General features: G+C 38.4%; 1 protein-coding gene across 10 annotated transcripts in view; it reads right to left on the reverse strand.

Moving 5' to 3' along the window:
* Window positions 1–729: 729 nt before the first annotated feature.
* Window positions 730–25777, reverse strand: part of CADPS2 (Ca2+ dependent secretion activator 2) — a 313909-nt gene continuing 288861 nt past the window's right edge. For all 10 annotated transcript variants that reach the window (XM_006771421.2, XM_015568920.1, XM_015568918.1 and 7 more), the window contains 2 exons: window positions 6707–6811; window positions 730–1668 (listed from right to left, as the gene is read on the reverse strand). In XM_006771421.2, the coding sequence (XP_006771484.1) occupies window positions 1495–1668; window positions 6707–6811 (279 nt within the window). In that variant the 3' untranslated portion in view covers window positions 730–1494. The remainder of the gene's footprint in view (window positions 1669–6706; window positions 6812–25777) is intronic.

A 25777-nucleotide genomic window follows, 5' to 3' on the forward strand; every position in this document is an offset into this window, starting at 1 on the left:
TCCTTCCCCCTGTAGGCAGCACCGGCTTCCCTCTGGCACCAGGGACCCTGGCTTCCCTCACAGCCCCGGCTTTGTCGGGAAGGTTGTCTGGAAGAATGTCCGGTCTAATTACCATATTATTCTTTTATTATTATAGGTAACTTGGATGAAGTAGATTGTTATGGGCTAATCTGGGTACCAAGTCATCGTTTGTAATGCCAATGGTGGAATGAATTTAAAAATCCAAGAAGTTGTTTCACTTCCAAAGTTTTGGAACTTAAGTTTACATAAAATTCAGGGATAACTCCACTTATTTTGCATTAATGTACTTAATGGAAACATTACATATGAATGAATGCAGTAGCAAATGTGCCAACATATTTTAGAAAAAATACAAAAATAAAAATTCATAGGGAATTACAAAGCATACTACTGTTATTTATCTTTCAAAATTGTTGCAAGAAAATACTTTGGGGGGGAGAAATAACTGTTAATTAATAAGTCAATTGCTAGTTAACAGTACCAGCATTCCTAGTATTAACTAATCATTAGTTACCATTAATTGCTAGTGTTAACTAATAATACACAATATCTAAGTATGTAGTCAACATTACCTTTGCTATGGAAATATGCTGTCCTAGTACTAAGTCTTTTAACAAATGTGTGTGCCTACTAGGTGCAAAGCAGTGTTAATTTTTTACTCATTTGATTGTGAACGAGACAAAAAATTAAGCAAGAAACAAAACAGAGCCAAATTGTTATGATGTTTGTAATACTGCAAACATTTTTTTACTGCATTTAATCTATACAAGTCTAATAAATACAGAAGTGCTTATGACTAAATGGGTTTTTATTGCCTGCAAGCTCTTACAAGTAGGAGAATAAAGTATATTGATGGCAGCACACTCACTAACCCACACTTTGGGATTTTTTTTACATTTGAAAAAGGAATGTTCAGAATGGAACAAGACACAGGACATTGGGTAATCTAGCCTGTATTTGGCTTTGGCAGTCCTTTAAGCCCAGGAATATACCTGCAGGCCAATTCAGAGTACTAAGAACCAAGGTTAATGTTTTCTCAGACGTCACAACAATGACAAATTATGAAACAAACCTTACACATAAATGATAAACTGTGCACACCACTTTGACACGGGTACGGCAGAGCTGGCAGAGTGAACAGAAGTGACTTCTCACAATGTGGTATTATGAGACATACTCACTTCATACACAGGACACTGTTTTGATGTGATTACAGAAAAAAAAGTCAACTAAGAAAATAGTTCTAGTCACAAACAGAGCCAAAGCTCATATTGGGCAAGCAACACAAAAAAGGCTGATCTTCTTAAAAACAAAACAAAAACTTGGCAAACTTGACATTTTCCCCTTTATTTCTGCTTCCAGGTTTACTTTGGAAAATGTGGAGTGAAAGACAAGCATTTTTATTTGGTCAAACACTGTAACTACAAGGACCAGGTACAAAATAAAGCCATGTCTTCTACAAGCTGCACACCCTCAGGCCTCCTCTTCTTCATCACTGTCCTTCATGGTAATGCCCTGAAGTCCGCCTCCTTCTGAAACAGAGGCTGTAGCCTCCTCCACTGTTAACCGCCTGTGCACAGTGTCGTAGGTCTTACTGTTCAGTGTGCCTTCCAACACACCCTGCAATCGGAAGTCCCTATAGGTTTTCTGGAGGAGGAAGAAAAACATTGTTTAGATCACATATGGATTATATGTGTGCAGGTATATTCAGATGTCTATCCTATATAATAAAAGTGTAATATGCTAAGTGTCTGACCATTTGGTCGACCGCTCGAACAGTCGCTATCATGTGCATTGACCACCAGGGGGCAGACACTCCAACTGGCAGGTTAGCTTGTTGCTGGGGTCTGGCCAATGGGGACTGGACCAGTAGAGCTGGACATGCCTGGGAGCCCTCCCATGGTCCCTCCCCGGCTGGCCGTCAGTAGAGCTGGACATGCCTGGCAGCCCTCCCATGGTCCCTCCCCCGCTGGCCGGCCCCCATCGGGACTGGGTGAGATGGCCCTGATTGCTGGCCAGTTCGAGGGACCCCACCCATGCACGAATTCGTGCACCAGGCCTCTAGTATGTACATAAACACAATCAGCGTTTCCAAAATGATCTTGGGCAATCCATGAATGGCTTCAGATTATCAATGATCTTGTTGGTGTATTTCTAAGGAGAAAATGAAATGAGAGACTTCGGGTAGAGCTATTTAACCTCGAATCACTCTAAATAGACCAAAATGTTTTAACTATCCGATGATAATTGAGCTTTTCTCCAAAATATTACTAATTACATAGAATTTACTATTTGGATAACTTGTAACAAGATAAAATTATATGTCCTGATATATATATATTTAATACGAAAAGAATCCTTAGTATTACATTTGAGGAGACTTTCCTTTAATACTTAAAAATACATTACATTTTATAAGATGCATTAGTTTTTTTTGGAAGGTGTATGGAGGGTGAAGGTTAATCCTATTATTAGTAAAAGAAGTTTGTATTTTCGCTGCTTGTGAATTATAAAATTTATTTATATGTAGCAAGGGATACAATTTTGTGTACACCTAAATGTCTATGCATTCTGTCCTTTCCCTTTGAAATTCCCTTGGACTGTGAATTGTCAAATTCTGGCATAAAGCTCTCATTGATGGGCTAATAAAATATGTATTTACATCTTCTGTGAAACAGTAAATTATAATTTGGTGTGTTATATGTCAAAAATAGAATACCGTGATATTGTTTCTACAGTGATTCTCAAAAACAACAAGAACAACCGAACTCTGGGTTATGTGGCACTTCAGATATGTAACCTGTAAAACTTCCCTCAATTTCACTTTCCCCTTACATGTGGTTTCCTCAGATATGATTTTTCTATACAATACAGGTATTTTAATGTTGATTTTTAAAGTTGTAGAAAGAAATCGAGAATTAGTTCAACGGGGAAACAAAGAACAAATGAAGATTTCCATTCTGTTGAGGCACTTCTAAGGCCATTTTTTTAAGTTAAATATCTTTAAATAGAATTTAACTGTCCTATATTAGCTTTAGAATATTAAGCAGTCAGATTTCAATGAACTGGCCCCAAAGTATCTTCTATACATATCAATATGCCACTGACTGCTAATGGTCATCTTTTTTTTGGGGGGGTGGAGAGGGGAGTTTTGCACTTAATAGATGAATACAGTAAAATAAGAAGTAATGTTGTACTTGATGGCACAATATTATAACTCCAATATCTGGAAATTAACATTAAAGGATGTTTGATTTCACTCACCACAGTAGAAGGCAAATATACTATTCAGATGGTTGAGCTAAAGGAGCTTCTTCACATGAGGTGCAAGTGCTAACGGATGACATCTGATTCCCCTTGATATAGATACTGGCCTACTAACAGCCTTCTGGATACCAGGTAGTGGGCTCATTGGTATTTGCATATTTTATCTTGCTGTCTTATTTCATCTGACTTATGCCCTATGTTACACCAAGTTTCAGAAGTGATTTGTCAAAAGTAAGTATGGAGGGTGAATGCTTTTTTTATTTGGAATAATCAGTGGTTATAAATAAAATTCATATTTGAAAAGTCCACCAAATCTAAAAAGGAGCTGAACTGTGAGGAATACTGTATAGAATCTGAAGTTAGTATCGCAACAGCAAGCAAAATTTAGATGCAGAGTGTAGTTTTCTTCTTATGTGATCAGAACTATTTTTACTTGGATTCTAATATTTTAAAAATTACAACCATAGAGATCTGTGTTCAAGCCTATAAGTGTCTAATATTTAGATTAAAATGATATCAAACACCCAAATTTTCATCTACAGATGACCTATCTGGTCTAAAATATTATTGCTCCACTGATAATTATATATGTGGCTTGTGAATCCTACTTTCTTATTTTATGGAATGACTTTCCTTAGACTTAGTTTGATTATCAATACATTAATTAGCAGGGACAGATTTGTACTGTGAAGGCTTTCTAACGTAGATATAATTAAGATGTTATTTACACTTGGACAGCCTCTGTGGCTGCCAGGGAAGGTCTGCTTGGTTCTTATTTAAGCTAAGTGTCTGCCATAGGGTGCTGCTCACCTGCCTTTTCTCCTAGTAAAAGAGGCAGCTGCTTTATGTTTACTGCTTTGAAATGTCACATGGCCACTAGAGAACACATTTTGATTGTGTTCACCATTTTGATTATATGAGGATTCTATTTTTTCCCTCCCCAAGTAAATCATTCTGATGTTAAAACTTTGCAAATAGCTTCTTAGTCCTAAACATTTTGTGAAAATCTTACTAGAATTAGTTGGGTTTTGGTTTTTGGTTTTTTGCAACTTAAATAAAGCAAGTAATGTCTAAGTATCTTTGTGGGACAAAGTTGGCTATCATGTAAATGTAGATGGTGTCTGGGTCTCCAGGGGCAGAGAACAATGACAATGCTTGTGAGTAGTAAGGACTAAGTTGCCAAGGGGGAGGACCATGACTCCTGGAGAGAGCGAGCTACTCTGCTGTCACAGGCAGGCCAAGTCTAAGGAATTTGGATGAAAGGAAAGCCTATCAGGGGCCTTCACAATTCCATACAGTTCTCCTTAAATTCATTGGAAAATGATTATTATAAACATAACCATATAGGTTTGAAAAATGACGCATTTATGTCTGAAATTGGTTAAAGTCTCTTTATAGTCAAAGTAGAAAAAAACCATTAGAACACTAAATTATTAAATAAAGCCCTATGACTTGAATAAATATATTGATCAGTCCAAGAAAGCATTGGCTGAATCTGCTTGTGAAAAACAAAACATTGGAAGTCAGACATATTCATGGAATTTAATTTTATACTTATCAGTCTTAGCTATTGGCAGGCATAATGAAAAATATGTTAAAGTTAAGATAAATCGATTGGCTTAGAGTACAATGGAAGTGTCGCTGTAAAATTCAAGAAAGGATTGTTATTTTCTGCTAAAACATTTACTGGTGCTTGATTTTTAACTGCAATGACTTAAGAATATGAGAAAAGGAATAATTCTGAAAGAAACAAATGATGGGCTAATTGAAAAGACAAAAAAGAAGCTAAGCTAAAAAAAGAGGTTTTTATTCTAAAAACAAAGAGCTTAATCTATCAACTAATATTAATCGACTGAATATGTAATTTCTGACACCCTAAACCCAGTGGACATCAGCTTGAAAATGAGGCTGATCATAAGGGCAGCCAGCTAATCCCAACAGTATAGACTGCAACCTTCACATATACATATTTTTAGAAGGTAAGAACCAGATTATCCTGATTCTCTTTTATGAAAGACAAACTTCATCTGAAAGCTCTCCACGTCACATTTATAGAAACAAGGAAGAAACAATAAAGAAATTAAGGCAAATGTGAACACGTCTTAGCGTGCTTTCAGTTTCTTTGTAAAATAAATAATACCTGGTAAGAAGTGTCCTGGCTGAAATGTAATGTGTTAGTAGGTGGCTATCATGTGACTTGTTATTTTTGACTAATCATGATTGCTATTACCGTGCCATTATAGATCTGGTTCTGTGTGCTAGGTTTGCCGACTTCTTACTTTGGAACAGAACTTTCCTATTTGTGGGTCTTTCCAATCTGTGATAACCTGTATGTCTATGGCACAAAATAATCTGCATTCTAATTAGATTGAAGGAACCAAGAGAATGATGGGAAATATTTTAATGCAGCAAAAACTTCCTTTAATGATGTAACAGTAGTTCTTAAACTTGAACAACTACAGTATATCCAGATTGCTGGGCCCTACTCTCAGAGTTTCTGATTCAGTAGATCTGGGGTTAGATAACTAGTCAGCACATCTAGCAAGTTCCTAGGTGATGTTGATAATGCCAGGTCAGGAATGACACTTTGAAAATCAATGTGTATACGTGAGTGTGTGTGTGCATGAGCATATACACATATGCGCACACATCAATATGCACATATACATAAATACATATGTGCACACACATATATAGACACATATGTAATTATACATAATAACTTTATGTATGTGTGTATATATAGGTATGTACTAGTTTGATAAATGGTACTAAGATTGAAGTAAAGCTTCTATTCACTAAAGATAACATATGCTGTTACCTTTTCTCTTCAAGAGCAAAAGTCAAAATGGCCTTGTTGACGTGATATGACATCTGTTAGTTTTGATGGTCCCCAGCACTGAAACTGATGATCCTTACATATAGGAAGAGGCATGCTTCCAAGGAATTCAGGCAGTGACAATGCATTACTTTTGTGTCAGGATATAACAAAAGAATGGAGGCTCTCCTTATCCTACTGACAAATGAAAAACCCTCCTAATGATATATGATCCCAGTAAACAGGGAGGAAATACATCATGGAAAAAACATTTCTATACCTAAGAAAATACAAAATTATTGTGGACCGCCTACCTTCAGGTAAATGTGCTAGGGGCTTTCTGTATGTTATGTAAAATTGTGATTACTTGATAACAACATATTTTTTATTTATTAGAGCAAAGAAGATAAGTTTATATTTATTGAGGAATCTAACTGAAAATGTAAATAAACAGTAGCACATCACTGCTGACAGTGTTGTTTGAAAAGTACTTAAACCCACTGAGTCACATCAAACAAGATGCTTTATTTGTATGTCAATATCTTGCCATTACTCTTTATAGCTTGCTGGGCAATTCACATCTACACACATTTTGTTTACCTTCACGATCTTGATGAGCGTCTTCAGTTGGTAAATATGAAGCTGTAGGTCTAATCTGTCCGCCAACCACACACAGATGACTTTCATGGAACTGCTGTACCATTGCTGGAAAGAGGGATGGGAGCAGAGGGGAGGAGAAGAGGAAAAAAAAAAACCTCTGCAGTATTCATTTAACAAATTTGGTAATGAGGGGGTAATGAACACTCCGAAATGACCACAGATCAGCACTTGAAGTCAATAACGCTATAATTTCCTGTTAACCGAATTGTATGTTTAGCTAGAGAATCTGCTAAGCTGACCTGGTCCGTTCTTCCCATGAATTAACATTACAGGCTTTCAGCAGTAACATATTCATGGGAAACAGTGCTTTCGCACTTGCTGCCTACTGGCCTGCTTTGCAATTTGTAGGTAACAATGGGTACTAAATGCACGTTATGGGACTGAACGGACTGCCAAATAGCAGGAAAAAAACAGGTAAATAATTTTCAAAGGAAAATTTGCCATTAGCTTGTATGTTATGTAAAAATCCAAGAGTAGGTGCATCATGCCCTAATGCACGTAGTCATGCCTAGGAATAACATTGTGAAGGAGTGATGGCAAAACAGCCGCAGCTCACAGAACTACAACCCTCAAGCACACATGTACCTGCTATTGATTGTCAAGTATTTGCCAAAGTCTTTTAAAACCACCTCAGTTAAAAATTTCAGGTCGTAGGCATGAACATCATCAGGATGGAATTCTTATGACTTTTGTTTTTTCCTCGTGTCTTATAAGAATCACAAAACAGCTGTCAGTTGAAAGGAAAGTTTCTGTTCCATTTTGCGAGGGTTTTGGATGGTTCATTTACCTCTGTTTATTACAACTCTCTTTAGGGGAAAACTGAAATTCTTCTTTAATGTAATTTCCTATTCATCTTTAATGTCTGCAAGTGTAGCAAAAGGAGGGATTTTGTTCCAGTTGTCAAAAAAAAAAGGCAATCTGTCAGTGGTGACATATTAAGAGATTCAATGACTACCATGCGCCAAGCTCGGTTTAGGTGGTTCTGTAAGAATAATCACGCTACTCGTTCAGGTAACCATGAGAAATACCCGTCTATTCAGCCCTTAGGAGATGACGAGAGTTTTTGAAAGAGAAGAAATCTCGTACCTTGTTTGTATACATAAACACAGTGACACTACAGGTCACACACGTATGCATATGTTTGTAGGTATTGGAACATAAAAAAAACTTAAATATTTTTCTTCACATAATAAAACAGTAAGTGCAACTTCTGAGAGAAACCTCAAGGGATACAAATAAGTCTGAAATTTATCTGGACTTCTAGTAACATTGTTCTAATAAAATTTAGTATAATAAATGGTATTTTAAGCATAAGTTAAGAATGAATTTGGTTTCATATTCATCAGACTTCTTTCTATTGATTTGTTAGATCACTGAACGTACATCTTTAAAATGAGATATGTTACATAAAATGAAGAACTGATTTACTAAATACTGTGATAGCAAATGGATGAGTGAACATTTTAAAAATTGGTTAGACTATGATCTTTAAAAAATATATTATTTGTGCACCTAATTTCGCTCTTTTCTAAAGATTACTTTCTTAATTTTAAGACATGTAAAATTATCAGAAATAAGTTTTAGAAAATGAGACAAATTCCTAAACTCTTAAAAAATGAACTGCTAATGAATTCAGTACTTCAGCTAACATATTAAATCTAAAATAATTTATAATCTCTTTATTTCTGATACCATTTAAATTCTATGCTTTCTTATTTCAAATTATTTTTAGTCTTAACTTCTTGAGTTCTCTTTTAATACAGGTAAACACTCACCGGACTGGTGATACTGAAGACGAGTACACTGAATTAAGACCCTTACTCCTTCCTTCATAATTTGAAAGCTAAAATATACTAGTAGTCATGATGGTTATGACTCTTAAATTCTATTCCTTCTGCAGGGGATAATAAAATTTTCTTTTTGTTGGGGGAGGGAGGACAAAATATGATAAATTGTACGAAGTCTAGCATAACATACTAGTTAATCTGACTGACTGTGCAGGTAGTATAAAAATGGTACGCTGTACAAATTTGAGGAAAATGAAAATACTTTCTTAAATTACTTCATATGTATTTTTTCTTAAAAATATCCTTACGTAATTTAAAATTAATTTTACTTCATTTTTCTATTACATATGAATAATACTCATGGTTATGTGGTAATCAAAAATACACCTAATGTAACACAGAAATTTATTTTTAATGTGGTAATATCTTTAATAAAAATGACAAAATTATAATTTTAGACAAAAAAACAATTTTAGAATAAATGATCCAAAGTTAACAAAAACACACATAAAAACACAGGGGAAAAAAGAGAACTACTCTTCAGTAGAATTTTTAATCTCCTTTACCATAATCTTTAAAGGCCAACAAATTATTCTATATAGAAAATTCTATAAGAAAAATGATAGCATCTGGTGGTAAGAATGCATATTTTTTGGTTCCCATGTCAAAGCATTTTGAAGAACTTCAGCTAAATCAAGCAAATGAAGAGAAAGCAGTAGCTCAGTTTGTGTTGCTACTAAGAATAAAGTAACAAAAACAAAAACACTCTCTTTTCTTGTATAGGATGAAACACACACACACACACACACACACACACACGCACACACACACACACACTCACACACACACACACGCACGTGAACAAAACCACAAAACAAATCTCTAGCATTTTCCTATTTCTGGAGCTGGAATTGATATTTTTCTCTTTGGGGTGCTGAAGTATGGTGAGTCCTAGGTTTTCATCTTGAGAAAAGAGTCAAAGATAGCAGCTTAGCTTCAGCCCCTGCCCCCACCAACCCAAACCAAACCAACCTCCCAAAACAAAGGGAAAACGTTTTGAAAAAGGATGAATGTGCAGTGAAGTCCGAAAATGTCCTTTCATTTTGGAAAAGTTAATTTTTTAAAAGAACTTGGTTGACTATTCCCTTTTCCCGTCAGGGGCTGACAAGGGAGGGGCACTGCGGCTTGCCCTGGAGCCAGGGCTGTGGCATTATTGCTTCATTCTTTGCTTTGGAATAAAGCAGTCAGTGTATATTCTATCTTTTTCCCCCCTACACCAATTCATGACAGCAGCCTACCACGTTAACAAAATATAGATTTTTTTTTCTTTTTGTGGTTCATTCAGCTCCTGTAAGGGCATGTATTACTCACTTCATTTTCTTGAGATATCTCTTTTAAAGCAAAAATAAAAGGAAAGGAAAGGCTAGGGTTGACTCTGTGAGACCCCCGTATTTATTCACACTTATTGTGCATGACTGTAGACTGGTAAATCATATTAGCAGCCCGTCTCCCCATCAAGCTGCTACTTGCTTCCCAGCCCTGGGAAGGTTCAACAAATCAACAGGAGCACGGAAAACAGAACATCAGTCTAATCTAGTGTTTAAGGTGAAGTTTTCAAACCCAATCTAAGAAGATCTTTAGAGCAAGCAACAAGCTGAAGGGCTCAGAAGGTGGTATTGACAATGGAAGAGTGTGGAAATATTGAGAAGCGCAGCACTTGTGCATTTTTAATAACAAGAGGGTCAACAGGACACAGCTCCCTCCGTGCCCGGAGTTGCCACCGACTATGGAAATTGCCACACCAGGGCTATGAGCGCTTGCAGTTCATCAGCTTTCTTAAACAGTTCATCAGCTTTCTTAAACACCCTGAACCCCCTCCGTGGACCTTTAGTCTTGAATTAACAAACCAAAGCAATGAAAGAGGGTGCAGCCTGAATGGCTGGCATTGATCCCCAACTGTGCCACACTACTACAGGCCCTGGAAAATTCTCTCCATTGTCAATAGAAATTGACAAACCTCCTCTCCTAAATAGTGCAGCTGAGCCGGGCGGGATCCTTGCAGCTGTAAAGGGCTCTGCTCTCGGGGCCCCGGAGCCCTAACAATGAAGCAAGCATGAGCTCTTTGTCAGCCCCAGACTCGGCAATTTTCTAACAAGGATTAAAGTTGTTTCTCTGCAGCGCGGGTGAAAAGAGATTTAGCAACATACCGTGCTTTCTTCGTGCAAGTTAAAGAGAAGCAGTTAAGGAATTCCACTCTTCTGTTGGCCGGCGGAGATGCAAAACAAATATACTAAATGCGCACAGGTTCCTTTTCTGCTAATGTATAACATTTTAAGGATGATTCGATTAAGTGTAATGCGTATTGCCCGGAAACCAGCATTGCACATTTATTTGGGAAGTTTTATTTTTAACAAGTCCAGCTGCTTGCCACCTGCAATGAGGTCTCAATACATACTAATGCACAATGCCTTTAGGCCCTCTGTAGCTGATATTCCTAAATCTGACTCACAAGACCACATAGGGTTCATATATCGCGGCTGCTGCCAGCAAATGATTTCCGTCAGAATGTGGCTTCTGATGATGATGGCAAGGTAAAAATAGCCGCTTTGCCAGGGGACAAATCTGTGACACATTTTCTGCTTAAGTGTTTAGCTTTTTATTGATTATGAATTGGTGCAACTAGTTGATCTACTCTCATTTTTCTCCAGCTATGCTCGTCTCAATAGGTGAACAACAGAAAAAATAGAAAAGAACCAACACTTTTTAGTGCACTAACGATATGGAGTCGCTGAACTTCCACAGTAGGCATGTATGCCTTCATCTATTCCAAGATAAGCTGTTTTACAGGCACTGAGTCACTGTGTTGAAATACCATCTAGAAAATCTCACCTTAGAAAAGATGTACCTTTTTAATGCAAGGTTTAATAGAATAAAAACATAATATTCTTGAAATGCTGAAGGTTTTGATATGTTTGATAAATATAAGCCATCCTTTAGGATGACTGGTAGCTTTAGAGAGCAACAAAATACTTAGAAATATTCATGCCTGACAGTTTCACCAGTCTATTAACAAGTACATAGAAATGTGTTATTACGTACACACTGAGTGTTCCTTTTGTTGACCGTACATCTATGTAGTGTAACTAAATTTAGTGCCGCTCACTTCCTATTTCTAAACATTAAAATGCAAAGTTTATTTTAATGGTAAGTTGGATACAGTGATAACAACATTTCCTCCTCTGTTCAAGGCATCCTGCGAAAATGACCATATTTAGCTTCACAAAACAGACCCCAAAACACAAGCATTTTGAAGTGTTAAGTGTGAATTTGTTGTTGGCTTGGAATAAGAGTAAGGGCTATATGTAAGGAAAACCAAAGCCAGTCTTATGGCTAAATACAGGCCTAACCTACACTTATCAACACTCCCAGCGAGACCCAGGATGGAAGACAGAGACTCCCGTCTCCACATGGCAGCTGAGGGCTGGCTGAGGACACAGCAGAGCAAAGTAGGGAAGCTGAGAGGCGAGTAGTGCAGCCCCCTTTCATGCTACTCTCTGCTTGATTGAGCCTGTCACTGGCTTTCTCTATGCCTCAGTTTTCTCATCTGTAATGTGAAGGGCAGGTTTTATGAATATAGCTCTAAAATAATTAGATTCTGATAATCTCCAGAAATACCATGAGGTTATATTTGTCAGAGTAAAGGGCATGATTAGAAACAATATAGCTTGTGATTCTTGTAAAAATGAGGGGAAAAGCTAAATTGCCATATTTTTTCTTTTCATATGTGGCCTAAATATAGCTTTATTCTTAAAAACAAAATGCAAGCTTAGAGTTCCAGAACTTTCTATCACCTATTTGTTTTTTCACTTACTCATTTTGGTATTTTAATGAAGTAGTGCCAGATAAAATGTCAAACAAAGTGTAATGAGGAATGCATGAGATTTATAAAGAACTCTAAGATGCAGTTATTCTTATTACTATTTTCTTTTTGAATTCCGATTATAAAGGAATCTGACATATTTTTCTTAATCGAGTGCATCAGTTAAAATGTCATTTAATTCTTACAACCTTGATGGATGGCTATTGTCATCCCCATTCTGCCTATGAAAACTGAGCTTATGGGTAGATAACTGGGTTTTGATTAAGCAATTAATCCAAGTTTATGCAAGTATAAGTGGCAGGATTACGATTTTTATCTTCTATCTAAACTCCAGAGTCTGTGCTCACGACTCCAGGCTATTCAATTTCTTTCTAGAAAACAGTTTGTTCTGTCAATAAAATCTCTGATTCTTTAAGGATAATTTGTTGCTTCTAGCAGACAACTAAGAAAACAACTCGATCATTCCTGGTGGCTCTTGCTAGTCAATCTAACACAGGATTGTGAAGTCATACAGGAGATACTGTTAAGTCCATCACATTTCCTTACAAGTTAACGCAATCTACATTTTCAAAGATATCTGTAACCCAACGATGTAATATGTAAATAAATTATTTAAAGAACCACACTCCCTGTTAGGATAACCAACCAAACGGCTCTTAAGCTACACATCTCCCACAGGTCCCCTTAAGACATTTTAAAGTGCCATACACCCAAATGCTTAGGAATACCAGAAAGGATTTTTTTCACTGTAACAAAACAAGGCAATGTGGACAAAGGTCATTGGCTCATTCATAAGGGGGCCTGATCCATGTTTGTAGCTTTCTTCTTTTTTAAAACCACAGACCAGAGAAGTATTTGATTCATGTCTTTTTTCTTCCATGTCCAATAGCCTCACATTCAGGGTGATTTGTACTTTTTAAAACTCTACCAGGAAGTCTGCAAATGAGAGTTCACGAGCACTATGATGAGAAAATGTAAACAGAGCTAGCCTGGCAGGTTTGGCATACAGTAGGTATCTAATAAATGCTTGTTAAATACTGGAAAACTTTCCTGTTCTTGAAGTTCAATACTTTTTTCATACTTTCTCTTTTTAAAAATGTCTCAATGTAATAATCAAGATATTTTTCAGGTGAATTAGAACCTTTTCATATACAAAACAGAGTGAGTTACAGAGCAGGGCAAGTTCCAGAACTTGGGAGTCTCACAAGCTCTTTTCCACTCACTACTATGACATTAATCCAAACTTCCTTCATTCCAAGGTGTCCTGACGGTAATGTTATTCCACTAGCCTACCTTTCTCCACACTACACAGGAGACTAAAATAAATACTGTTCTTAATATTCATCCTGTTCTTAATATTCATCATCACCAAGCAGGCAAGCACTTCTGTACCTTTATTCTGTGGTTCTTTCCCGAATGTTATAAAGACTAATGACTATAAAGTGAAAATTTCATATAATCAGTTGTTACTAAATGATGGGGTGGACACTAGTTTGACAAATCTTTTGACTAAAATGAACTCGGGTCAATCCAATTATACTGGCATATGCACCAGTTTGGGGCACATAGTCCATGAATAGTTATTGGGGCACTTTGGCCTTTTCATATAGTTGAATGGTTCATTGTGAACACTATAGATAACATTTTGGTCAGTACTGCATCTAAATCAATAATGTAGGGTATCTGGGTAAAAAATAAATTGGACCCCAGGAACTGCAACTGAATGGCACAAGTTATTTTGAGATAAAACCCAGGTCTAAGAATTAGCAGACTTTTTTTTTTGCTTCAGTCTTCTTATAAAAACACAGGGGACAATCATTCCAAAATGAGTCTTTGAGAGTGCGGTAAGGACTGAAGCACATGGCTACCTTTCTGCCTCCGACTCAGTGCACTCCCACGGGAACGCTTGTCAGCAAACGGAGCGACCCGCTGCTCTGCTGGATGCTGGGTTTCTGGGCCAGTCCCCTGTCTCGACGTTTAACCCCACACGGTTCCCCAGCCAGATCCAAGTTGACCTTGAAGACTCAGTTCAACCATTATTTCTGCTATAAATCCAATACTCTGTCTTACTAGGTAGAGTTAGCTGCTCCTGTATTTCTGCTCCTAGAACTCTGTACGGGTGTCTATAAAAACACTGTAGAATGTACTGTATGTCCACCTCAATGGGCTGTATCCACAAAACACCAATGATTCCTATTTTTATTGCTACCTCCAGCCCTTACCAGAATGTCAGGCACACAACATGCATTGCCTCGTTGTTGAAGGGCTGAATGCTTTAAATATTTGGAAATATGAAATGCTACACATATAATAGTGACAGGGCAGCTTTTCAATAGAAAAAAGGACAGAAGAATGTGAGAGCCCGATTTATTGCTGACTTAAACCATGGCTCATGAATAGAAAAGTAATTTGATAGATGTTAAAACTGTAGAAATCACCCAAAAGTAAACAACTGATTTTGGCTAAAGGAATTGAACACAGGACTTAAACAGAGCTTTAAAGGTGACAGTCTAATTTCATTTAGGTGATGAGTTAAATACAGGAGAAAGTCCTCATCACCTCCATGTCTATGTCCATATATGAGTGTCACACAACAGTCTGATGACACTCCCTGCTGTTGTTGATGTGTTCAGGGGGCTGCCTCTCCAGCAGGTGCTCAGGGCACTGGTGCCCACTCCTGGGGGCTCTCTGAGGCTCTGGATGGGGCACATCTGGAGCAGGGTTGGCTGTGCGGCCTGTGCATTTGTACCTCTACCTGACCTGTCCTCGTACCTTCTACACTTGTTGGCTTTGTGCGCTGTCTGTGAAAGGGCAGAAAACATCACTGCGACGGCATTGCTGACTTCAGTTTGAGGGAACATTAGAGACACCCCCCCGCCCCCCCGGCCGCCTCCGGGAGCTGGTGTGAGCCTGGTTTGGAGCAAAGAACTCTTAGAGCAGTGGTTCTCAACCTTCCTAATGCCATGACCTTTTAATACAGTTCCTCATGTTGTGGTGGCCCCCAACCATAAAATTATTTTCGTTGCTACTTCATAACTGTAATTTTGCTACTGTTAGGAATCGTAATGTAAATATCTGATAAGCAGGATGTATTTTCATTGTTACAAATTGAATGTAATTAAAGCATAGTGATTAATCACAAAAACAATACGTAATTATATATGTGTTTTCTGATGGTCTTAGGCGACCCCTGTGAAAGGGTCGTTCGACCCCCAAAGGTTGAGAACCACTGTCTTAGAGGGTGGAGAGGGGAGGGGGTGCCCTTATCTCACAGTCATGGCACTTGATATTGCAAACACTAGAGCAAGGTACACATTTTGTGTTGGGCCTCACTTTCAGTAAGTTTCTAATCATGCTCTTGTAACAGACGGAAATAAACTGACACATGTCACAGGTAATTACTAGGACGTATTTTGAAAGGGCATGTAAAACATTTTAATTTACAACTTTTTCGAAAAAACCATCTGATACTAAGAATATAAGCTCCCTTAGGGTGAAGACGGTCTATCTTGTGTCACATTATATTCTCAGCCTCTAGCACAGTCTGTGGCCTTTAGGAAATGCCCAATAAATGATGGTTGGATGAATAAATTATTAATAAGAGGGGTTTCACTTTCCTATTCTAATTAGAATCCTACTGAGTCACTGTGACAGCGATAGTCAACCATGTGGGGCCACACCGATGCCTAACCTTTTAGCCCCGCATTCAGCACCATTCCTTACACACAGTAACTATCCATTCAAATCATGGACAGAATGAACAGTCTACATTAATAACCATATCCATTGTAAGGGTACACGACAGGCAGTAACTGAGGGGAAAGTCAGCGGAAAGAGCTGTGGACAGTATATGAAGCCACATCTGAGGATCAGGGGAGCAACAGTATGGGGCAGTTATGTATCGGAATGCCTAAGCAGCGATATGGCTGGAAAGAATCTTGTTCAGCCACATTCAATTACTGCATCCCATTCCTGACTCTGAACCTTACGCACGACAGAGGAGACTTTGAGAAGTTTCAAAGAGCAGCCACAAGGATGATTAAAGGGCTAGAGAGGGGCCTATGAAGAGAAGTTAAACAAACAGGGATTGCTTGTTCTGGAGCAGACAGGTATGACAGGTGGCTTAATAATAGTCTTCACATAAGGGACAGATCAGTCCCTAGAGCAGTGGTTCTCAACCTTCTGGACCTTTAAATACAGTTTCTCATGTTGTGACCCAACCATAAAATTATTGTCGTTGCTACTTCATAACTGTAATGTTGCTACTGTTATGAATCATAATGTAAATATCTGATATGCAGGATGGTCTTAGGCGACCCCTGTGAAAGGGTCGTTCGACCGCCAAAGGGGTCACGACCCACAGGTTGAGAACCGCTGCCCTAGAGCATGCTGGCTACCTGCTCTTTGTTCTCTATTGAGAGGAAAAGGAGAAATGGGTTTCAAAAACAACATGAAGGCCTTAGTTGATTTGGCTCAGTGGATAGAGCATCAGCCCGCAGACTGAAGGGTCCTGGGTTTGACTCCTGTCAAGGGCACGTACCTTGGTTGCAGGTTTGATCCCTGGCCCTGGTCGGAGGGCATGCAGGAGGCAACCAGCTGATGTGTCTCTCTCACATCAGTGTTTCTCTCTCTGTCCTCCTCCCTTCCATTCTCTCTAATGGAAAAATATCCTCGGAACAAAAACCCACCAAACAAACAAACAAAAAAAACCCAAGAAAAAACAGCATGAAGAATTTAGGTGAGGCAGAGGTGAGAACCTTCTTTAATCTGAACAAAATATTCTGCCCAGATTGAGAGAGCAACATTTAGATGGTCACTTATCTAGGACTAAGCTGAGATCGAGAAATCGAGGGCTCTGTCTCAAGTTTAGGTGTTTATAATCGTGGCCATCTGACTGCCTCTGTGCTGCCCACTTGTGAGCGGCAGTGACGATGCTGCAGAGAAAGCTGTGGAGGGGGTGGCTGACGGGGGGAGTTAAAAAAAGCCCCAATAGCGAATGGCCTTAAAGCCATGCGTCACCTGCTGATGGAGTTAGGTATGAAGAGAAGGAGAGTAGCAGCTGTCGGTTCTATGAGAACATCACACAGGTCCACGGACAGAGCTGCTGGCCTCACGGGAGGCCTGTGTATTTCCATGAAGGCACCGTGGCCAGTTGCAGTGCAAGCATGCCAAGTCACCAGGGACAGCCGGGCTCTGCATGGGGAAGTCAGAACTTCAGGCCATCTTAAAGGTGAACGCAGCATGAAACCAACACCGAGTAACTTTTGGAATGCTCAACTTGTTTCCAGTAATCCTTTCAACTATTGTGTGCAAAATCAGTAGAAAGAATATTTTAATTTCTTCAAAGACTATGAAGTGTGTGGTATTGGATGGCTGCATGAATGCAGATGCACACTGAAAGCATCTGGTGTTTAGAAAAATATCTGGATGAAAAGGAAAATTTTGTCCTCTTCCATTCATCAAAGTCGATTTTACCATTACTAAGAGTGTTTAGGTGATCAACATTTCCCCCCTAGTCAAGTAGAGACCTCAGATCAGTCTGCGTGTGAGATTTTTTTTTTAAGTCCTGAGCACTATTAAAGGTGAGTTAAGGCTCTGGTGGAAATCTAAAGAGCATCCGTAAATGTGAGCACTGCTCAGCTTTTGAATTGCTTTTCTTCTTCTCAGTTCTTTTAAATGGTTTTCTATGGCAGGAACATTTTTCTTAATTAGTCACAGCTAATTAGTGTTCTGGCATAGACAAGTAATCAGAAATGTCAGAGCTGCAAGGCTACATCTCCCTAATCCTTTGATAATAATTTAGCCTCCTGGGAGGGCCCCAAGCTGCGGTAAGTAGTGACTGACAATAAGGCAAAATTAGGTGGGCAGCAGACCATTAGGATAGAAAAATAAAAAGCACTACCCAATCCCGCTGAGCACCATCAGGCAACTAACTGCACTGCCAGATGAGGTGCCTGTTTAAGCCTGTGTTGTTAATTAGCTGATGCTACCAGACCTGCCACATATGTCCAGGTGCCTCATGCAAGGTTGTGAATTTCTGGGAATGAGCCAAATGACAATTGTGTCCCATGATCACATTTCAAGAATATAAGTAAGGGGGCCGCATATTTCTTGAAGATTATTTTGAATTATCAAAGAAACAAGATCAACAAGCTACCATGGGCTTTCTTTGAGGCAATTAGGCACGCTTCTCTCAAGTTTCTCAGGTTTTCATTCACCCACAGCTTAGATTCAAACGAGGGCCTCTGGCCGCTCCAAGCCCCGCCTGGGCTTGCCAAAGCTGTTTTGGCACAAACCACACATCAAAATAGATCCCTTAAAAAATAAATTCTTACACTTACAAATAATAACATGAAAATAAGAGTTATTAACGAAAATGAACCAGACGGCTGTAATGTGAGAGCAGACGTTTAAAAGGGAAACAAACTTTGAGGGGGAAAAAAAGGTAAAGAGCAAACTCTGTACGGCATTTACTGAGGCAGGTAAGACAATACACAGAGCAAGTGTGACTATGACTATCTTACAAAAGGCCAAACACTTCAATCTGAGCCCAGATACTGTAGGTAAAACAATGCAGGAATATATACAATTAAGAAAACACACACACAAGCGCGCGCACACACACACACACACACACACACACACACCGGAAGGAAATGTGCTAAAGCAGCTCAATCACACAGTGTTAACACACGTGACTGCAAAATGAATGAAATGCCCTCAGAGAACACAGATATCAAACACTCGGGCAAACTTTGTACCTGTCTTTAGTACACAACGAGGCACCAGAGTACACAACATTACCCGTTTAGAAATAAATGATCTCAAAGAGCCTTGAGTACATCACTGAACTTATAGCATCCATCTCTTTCTAGTGATAGAAAAGAAATAGAATTCTAATGCCACGTGACTGGAATGAATGTGCAATTTTGAGTGTTGATAGGAGAATCATGGTTGGGCATAACGGACCCACAGTTAATGTTTCATATTTGAATTCTTTTTTTATATACACATAAAGCCAAAAAAAGAACATACTCTGTAGTGGAAATCTACACACATTTATGCAGTCTACAGAAAAACTTTCCAGCTACTTGAGAGGGAAAGGACACTGAAAAGAGGAACACTTATTTTTAAATCGACATTCACATATAAGAGAATAGATCTCTGCTATCATCAAATTTACGACAAGTAAGAAGGCGAAAAAGTCTTTACACTTAGTGGAGTCTGGCCTGCCTTCCCAATAGAGAGGCTAATTATATACACAAAGAAATTCATCCAAGAATATGACTGAAAAAGTAGATGGTCAGTGGTAAACACGCCCTCTGAGGGAGTTACGGAAAGAAGGTTTAACTAGCAGTTACTCTTACCCAGGCTCTGGTGACTTCCACTGTTCTTAGGAAATCAACATGACAATAAACCGAATTTTTAAATAACTTAAGGATAGTAATATTGATCTTACTGAGGATGAGTACATTCTCAAATCAAAAATTTGGGCATTAGTGTGAAATGCTAAACTCAAAAATTCTGAGCATTTCCCCCTTTCTTATTTGGAGTAAGTGCCAGATTAGTTTTTTTGAGAAGCATACTTACCTGTAATAGTTGTTTTCCCCCCTTCTTTTCCTTTTCATTGCACTGAATCATAAAATGGCTACTGAACTCATCAATGTAGTTGAGGTCAATTTTACTTAAATGTTTAGTTTAGAGTTTCTTTACTGAAAAGAATTTTTTTTCAAGGAAACTTCAGAGAAATTAATCCTTATCAAACACTGTTTGGCTGAATGTAGCTGATTAACTACCACTTAAAGAATTACTTTTAATTTTAGAAGACACTGCAACAGAATTTTTAAAAAAATGTCATTGAGATGAAACTCCTCAATAATTAAATGTTTAATCAGTTTATAACACAAGAGAATGTTTCATTTGCATGATTTGCCAATTAAGTACTACACCCTGATGTGTCTTCAGCAACATGAGCGCTAAATGAAATTGTTTCAAAGGGACTCACGGTGGGCAATGCCCAATCAATTGGCAGAGTTTTAGAGGGGCAGGTTGGTGCACTTTGGCCAACCCCTCAGTGTTGTAATGTTCTTGGCCATCAGGAAATGACCTGAGAGGGTGCTCTTGCAGCAACTCCTCTAGATGTCAATTCTGACGTGTAAAACATCACCACTTTCCAACCAGAGACCCAAAGCCCTCCAGGAATGTTACCAGTGTCTCTCCTGACACATGGGCACCTGTGGCTGGCACTGTGTGTCCTGAAACCTGACAGTGTGGGAAGCAACATTAAAGTAGACATTAAGGATGGAGTTTAAGAATTAGAAAATCTTTGTCATATGTTTATATTGGGATTAGATAAGTTGTAGATGGTTTTGATTTGACAAAAATTTTAAAAAGAATACGTTAGACCCTCGGTTTTGTGGACCTCCATGTAATGGACAAATTTTTGGTCCATATGTCACATGTGAAAATGAACACTCTGTTAATTTTAAAATGCTTTTAACAAAGATTTGCTTATAATTAAATTAACGGTTTCCTGACTTGCTGGTGTCATTCCCGGTCAGGACATGTGCCTTGGTTGCAGCTTCATCCTGGGTTAGGGGTGAAGCAGCAGATCTATGTTTTGCTCTTACATCCATGTTTCTCTCTCCCTGTCCCTTCCTCTCTCTCAAAAAATTAATTTAAAAAATTTTTTTAAAAATGGAGAGGCTGTTTCACAGTCTTATTCAAAAATAAATTAACTGGTTTATTAATTCACTCTTATGTTAACAAATTTTAGTAAGTAGGCCATATGTTGGAAAAAACACTGTAGTAATCACCCTAGCTGGTTTGGCTCAGTGGTAAGAGCGTTGGCCTGAGGACTAAAGGTCCTGGGTTTGATTCCGGTCAAGGGAACATGTCTGGGTTGCCAGCTTGATCTCCAGTAGGGGGCGTGCAGGAGGCAGCCGATCAATGATGTCTCTTTCATCATTGATGTTTCTATCTCTCTCGCCCTCTCCCTTCCTCTCTGAAATAAATAATACATTTTAAAAAAGATTTCCACTACTTTATAACAAAACAAAACAAAAAAAACACTGTAGTCTACATATTTAAATCCAAGAGTCACCGTTCATAAACAAAGTTCACAAATGATTATTGCGTGATCACAACACATTGCATGCTTGGGGTGATTGCTGCTGTTGTCGCGTGGCATGACTTTCTGAAGCAGTTTTCACACCTGCAGCCAATGTTCCCACGTGCGCTAAGCCTCACCCCAGCCCGTGCACTTGGTGACTCACTGAGACTGGTGAATGCACCTGAGAATATAACACCGAGGGGTTGACTAAAGTGCCCCAAACCTGCCCCTCTGACCTGTGTACATTTACTACATCTATTCAGTGTAAATTTAACATCACAGTAATGCATATAGAAAACTCGTCTGTGAAATAAATCTTTCATACTTAATTTTAATTACACAAATGTGTCAACATAAGTAAAAACAGGTAAATGAACCAAATTGTCAATTTTTAACATATGCATTCAGAAAACCTACTTTTACTATATAATGGACTTTCGGCCTTAACGGACACCCCTTCGCCTGATTTAGTCCATTATTTTGAGGTTTTACTATACTGACATTGAAATGTTATATTAAAAGAAAAGAAAGGACATGGGGTAAGAGAGATCACCTACAAAGTGGAACAACCTTCTGGTGAATCCATTATCTCTCCCACTAGAGGAAAACTTCCTTAAAGGTTTCTCTTACCCAGATACTTCTTTTAAATTGAAAAAGTAAATTTAGCATGTAGATTTTAAGCTTACCATAGCATGTGTACCAGTGATTACTAGAGAGGCAGAGACAGCCTCTGTTTAAAATATTCGGGTCACTCAGAAACACTTAGCATGAATACAGAATATGTGAGTTCCAACTCTTTTCCAAATCTGGGATTCAGACCATGGTGGCATATACATAGAATGTCAGATGGCACCGATTTTTTTTAAATATAGAATCTCTTTTCTACTTTCTTATCCACTGCACTTGCTCTTGCTTCTTGTGTGGGACACCCTGCTTTAACCTGGTCATCACAGAAAATCTTAAGAATTGCTACTCTGGGCCGGTGGCTCAGTTGGTTGAGAGCCCTCACATGCTGCAAAAGGTTGTGGGTTCCATTCCAATCACAGGAGGCAACCGATTGATGTTTCTCTCTCACCTCAATGCTTCTCTCTCTCTCTCTCTCTCTCTCTCTCTCTTTCTCTCTCTCTCTCTTTCTCTCTCTCTCTCAAATATATCCTCATGAAAGAGTTAAAAAAAATCTAAAAAATAAAATAAAACCAACTTCTAATCTTAGGGGTGGAAGACTTGGCATGCAAACAACACAGCAATGTTAGCCATTTCTAAAATTAGGGCTAATTTAATTTAGATGGTTTAAAATCTGGAAGTGATTTCAGAAACCATCTGGGATTCTAGACCAACTTTTTCAGTTCATGTGCACTAACTATACTCAGCCTTACACAGGTGACATAACTTCTTAAAACTCAGACAATTAATGGCACAACTGTGGCTGAAATTCAGGTTTCTGTATTTCTGGTCTAACCCTCTTTCCACAACACGTTGACCATTTCAAATTTTGCAAGTAATGAATTATGGTAGAGATAGCATGGACTTTGAAACTAGAGACACAAGGTTTCAAAGTCTGATTCAACACTTACGTCACTTATCTTCTCTGAATGGGAGATTCCTTAGATGGAAAACGAGGATAAAATGGAGGTGATGGCATAGAGCCTATAGGTTAGAAATGATACTATACGTAAAGCACCCTGCACATGTACCAGGAGGTGCCCCAGGAATAATAGTGGTGATAGCTAAGGCTATTATTACTTTTTGATAATTTGAAAAGATTAGGGATGAACCTAATTGAAGTTGGTTCCTTCTATTAACAGCATAGGACTGCCATAAATTATTTATATATTTTTGAAGTCATTTGTTTTAAGCAAAAGTGTTTTGTAAGTTTAACCACTTATGGAGTGTAGTAGAATGTCTTGATATTTGTCCTATTATTAACTTTAAAAAATATATTTTATTGATTTTTTTACAGAGAGGAAGGGAGAGGGTGTCAGAAACATCCATGAGAGAGAAACCCTGATCAGCTACCTCCCACACCCCCCACACTGAGGATGTGCCCGAAACCAAAGTACATGCCCTTGACCGGAATCAAACCTGGGACCCTTCAGTCCGCAGGCTGCACTCTATCCACTGAGCCAAACCAGTTAGGGCATATTATTAACTTTTTTTTGATCTTCAAAGGATACTATTAGTTTTAACATCTCAGGATTTGGGGTGTGGGTGTGTGTGTGTGTGTGTGTGTGCGCGCGCGTGCGCACGTGCACACGTGGGTGTTTTAAGAGGATTAATTTCCTTTTGTACTCAGAAGGTACTTTAATTAGAATATCAAAACTTTGTCATGATGCCTGAATAAAATTGTTCTCTTCAATCTTTTATCTGGAATGGACTAATGTTGCTAACAGTATTTATAGGGTCATTATTTTCAACTGTTTCTTAACACTGAACAATATTATTTTAAGCTCAAGCCACGTGGATTTCCAATAATTATATAATGTTTCTCAGTAATGATCTGTTGCTTAAGATACACATTTTACACTACCTTTCAACACATACTTGATAACCTCTCATTTACTAACTGCAATTGAGGCGAATTCAGTCTTGGCTAATTAAGGGCTCTTAGTACCCCCTTATACATGTTATTCTTGATGACATACCAATAGAATTAGAGTCTACTTTATGTTTTAATTATAATAATGAAAATGTGAAACTTAAAACTATTAGAACGTTTAAGGACATTTAACTATTTTACAAATAACAAGTCCAATGTTCTACGGGGGGTTTGCAAAATGGCAGAACCTTCCCAACCCAAACCAGAATGATTGCTTGTCAAGGGCTTCTTTCAGAAGCAAACCCACAGCCAGGTCAGGTGTTTAGGCACTGAAAGGAAACCATCTATAGCTGGGACAAGTAAATAGCACATCATTTTAATGCTGGCTTTCTTTTGTCCACTTTAGTTAGTTTCATTTGTTATTGTTAACACAGTCTTCAAAAGAAGTTTGGCGAATAAAGTGGAATTGAAGTGGGGAATATCATTATAGAGAAAGAATTCTACCTCTATAAAGTTATGAAGTGATAGCAAGCTTTGCAATAAATAGGTCACCAAGACAACAAATTGAAGATGCTAAGAACACACACACACACACACACACACACACACACACACACACTTACAATGGCCTATTTCCAGAATGACTCTACCCTTCTTCACCACAGACTATGTGCTTTAGCTAGACTAAAAAGAAACATAAAGGGAATAACAGTAATTCACTTTCCTCTTCTGTTTCACATTTTTGAAAATTACCACATAAGCAAAAAAAAAAAAAAAAAGTAAGAGAACTAGGAAGTGAAGCATATGTTTGTAAATTCAAAGCAAGACCAAATGGAAGCAGAAGTTGCTAATATGGTTTCAGTATTTTGTAAAAGAGCCAGCTGGATGGATGACAATTTTTCTACCCCTGCAGGGCATCAAAGCTTTTAGGAAATCATTCTTTTCACACATATTAACACTTAGCTTATTAAAACAGATGATACTTTTATTGTAAAACAGCCTGGGTACAGGCTAGACACATAAAGCATGAAAGAGAAGACTCGTTTTGACCACCCAATCTGACAAACAGAGACCCTGACAGGGCAGAACAGGGCGGGGACGATGACGTAGCAGGACCTTCCGTAAGTGCCACAGCTGACGTGTCACCATGAAGCCCGTGAATTGCTGTTATGAAAACATTTGCCGTAGCTCGCATAATTAAATGAAACTGCCAGAAAAGCATTTCCAAAATGCAGAGATGTACATAAATAAATACAGTTCAAAGAGAATCTTACATTCCAGAATCAGCCTTGTGGCAAACAGACAGTTATGTCACAAGCAAAGTAGCATTTCCTTTGGACTGACTGTGAATAATTACAGATGAATGACAACAGTGTTACTGAAATGGACTGCTCTCTTAGTCTCCTTTACAGATATTCAAGAAATGGCTCCAGGATCATGAGATTTAAAGTCCCAGTCCCCTCCCTAGTCCGTTTGGCTCAGTGGATAGAGTGTAGGCCTGCGAGCTGAAGGGTCTCTGGTTCGATGCTGGTCAAGGGCACATGCCCAAGTTGCAGGCTTGATCCGCATGCAGGAGGCAGCCAATCAATGATTCTCTCTCATCATTGATGTTTCTAACTCTCTCTCCCTCTCTCTTCCTCTCTGAAATCAATAACAGTATATTTAAAAAAAATAAAATCCCAATCCCCCATTTCTA

Source organism: Myotis davidii, unplaced genomic scaffold (assembly GCF_000327345.1).
Source record: "Myotis davidii unplaced genomic scaffold, ASM32734v1 scaffold865, whole genome shotgun sequence".
In the NCBI taxonomy this organism is placed as follows: Eukaryota; Metazoa; Chordata; class Mammalia; order Chiroptera; family Vespertilionidae; genus Myotis; species Myotis davidii.